Below are 2,111 nucleotides of genomic sequence, written 5' to 3'. Positions count from 1 at the left end.
TGCCGCGCCTCGGCGTGGGCCGCATCGTCACCCGCAAGTCCTGGCTGTGGGCGCACGACGAGCCCTGCTACTGGGTCATCACCAAGGTGAAAGCGGACTACACGGCCGAGGTAATAACCACCGCGTCACGGACCACTCCTTCATGGAACCACAGACTGGTTTGGGTTGGAAGGGACCTTAAACCTCACCCAGTTCCAACCCCTGCCACGGGCAGGGACACCTTCCACTAGCCCAGGTTGCTCCAAGCCCCTGTGTCCAACCTGGCCTTGAACACTGCCAGGGATGGGGCAGCCACAGCTTCTCAGGGCAACCTCTGCCAGCACCTCAGCACCCTCATAGGGAAGAGCTTCTGCCTCAGATCTCATCTCAGTCTCCCCTCTTCCAGGTTAAAGTCGTTCCCTCTTCAACAGGTTCTTGTTTACTTTGCAGAATATGGATCATGGAAGAGCTTGGGGTTACCTGACCTTCAGAGGTAAGACCTGCTTGTTTTCCTACACATGAGGTTTGGAGAGAGCATCTAAGCAGAACCAGAGAATAACAAGTGGAAGCGTTTGGGAGGGTGGAAAACCACAGCCTTCCTGCTTGGGAAATGTGGTTTTCTCAGATCTGTCAATGAGAAAAGTTCCGCATGTTTCAGTTTCCAGTGCAAGGATCTGGCCCCCACAGGATGTCTTTCTAAGGAATGTTGTGGGACAGCCAGTGTAGGCTGACCATGGGGAAGGACAGCATGCTAACAGGGAGTTAGATAAGGTGACAGGCTAGTTTAGTCCTCAAGACATAAAATGAATGCATGAGGGTATTCCAGGTAGAATTGTCAGTAAAACAGGAGTGATGTCAAGTAAACTTATGTTACTGGGATTTTAAATTAACACTTGGAGTTGAGGGATTCAATTACCATTTCTAAAGCTGCTTTATATTAGACACATGATTGTTACTAGAGTTTCTGAAACATTTCTTATTCAGAGTTTGTAAAGGTGTTGGGTATTTTTAATGTTTTCCAGGAAATTTTAGTCAGTGGAACGATCTCTTGTTCCTTAGCCGTGGAAACTGAACCAGAGAGATGAAGTGACATTTAACTTAAAAGAGGGAGTCAACCACAGAATTGGAATGACTTCCCTGTATTCCTTTCAGTCTGGTTCTGTTTGGATTTCCAAGGACAAAAGTGGGATCACAGCATATAGCAGGAAAGATACTGTCTGATCCTTTGAGAAACGTCCTTTACTGCCAGTTGTAGGATTTTTGGTACCGTAGAGTCAACACTGCATTTCCTGGAGGGAGTTTTTTGTGGATAGTGTTGTTCACTGTGTTCATTATCATTTCTCAGGCAAAACTGAAGAAGAAGTGAGAGAGATTGATAAAGTCATGTACCATGACTGGCGTATGGTGCCCAAGCATGAGGAGGAGGCCTTCAAGAAATTCACCCCAGTGCAGGAGGAGACCATTCGGTACCTGCCGTACCCGCCCCTGCTCCGAGCCATGATCCTGGCACAGTGGCAGAAAGAGGGAAAACCAATCACAGAGGAGCCAATGATTGACCTGGAGAAAGTCATGGCCTCTCCCCGTCAGCGTGCAAAGAAAAAAGCTACAGGGACACCAGTATAAAGACATGTCCAATGTTCTGAGCTTCCCGTGTGCTCTGTGTGCTAGAAGTATGGCATCTTGCAGAAGGGACCCCTTGTCCACTGCAGTATGGTGTATCCAGGTTTCCTAACTTTCTCCCTGTACAGTCACCTCATCTGAAAGGAAAGATGCAGATAGGTTCAGCTTTGTTTTTACGATAGCTTTGGTCTCAGTCAGCAGAGGAACCTTCTTGGTTCCCTGTATAGTCTCTGAATGCATAGCTCCTGTCATCCAGCTGCAATTCTTTGGAGCACAGTTTCCTTTTCAGCCTGAAAATTAGGTTTTTAAGAACTTTTTTTTTTTTTAATAATTTTGGTCCTACATATATCAGAGAAAACCGATTGAGAATATTGCATTATTTCACAGAACTGTGTACAAATGTATTTACTAATGAAAATAAATGTTTGAAGAAAACTTGGGGTTTTTTTTTTTTCAGTGCATGGAAGTCATGAAGAAGTCCAAATGCAGAGCCATTGGCTTACCGCATACAG

General features: G+C 45.9%; 1 protein-coding gene across 1 annotated transcript; it reads left to right on the top strand.

Annotated features, from left to right (window-relative positions):
• Nucleotides 1–5: 5 nt before the first annotated feature.
• MRPS34 (mitochondrial ribosomal protein S34) lies at nt 6–1,602 on the top strand (the record flags this gene model as incomplete). The annotated part of the gene is made up of 3 exons (XM_010017277.1): nt 6–110; nt 430–472; nt 1,325–1,602. Coding segments are annotated over 3 exons (426 nt in total), but the record flags the coding sequence as incomplete, so codon positions are not given.
• Between the last annotated feature and the right edge of the window lie 509 nt (nt 1,603–2,111).

This window comes from Nestor notabilis, unplaced genomic scaffold (assembly GCF_000696875.1).
Source record: "Nestor notabilis isolate BGI_N333 unplaced genomic scaffold, ASM69687v1 scaffold13116, whole genome shotgun sequence".
Classification (NCBI taxonomy): domain Eukaryota; kingdom Metazoa; phylum Chordata; class Aves; order Psittaciformes; family Psittacidae; genus Nestor; species Nestor notabilis.
Note: the sequence above shows the minus strand (reverse complement) of the source record. Positions and strands in the feature narration are given on the sequence as shown.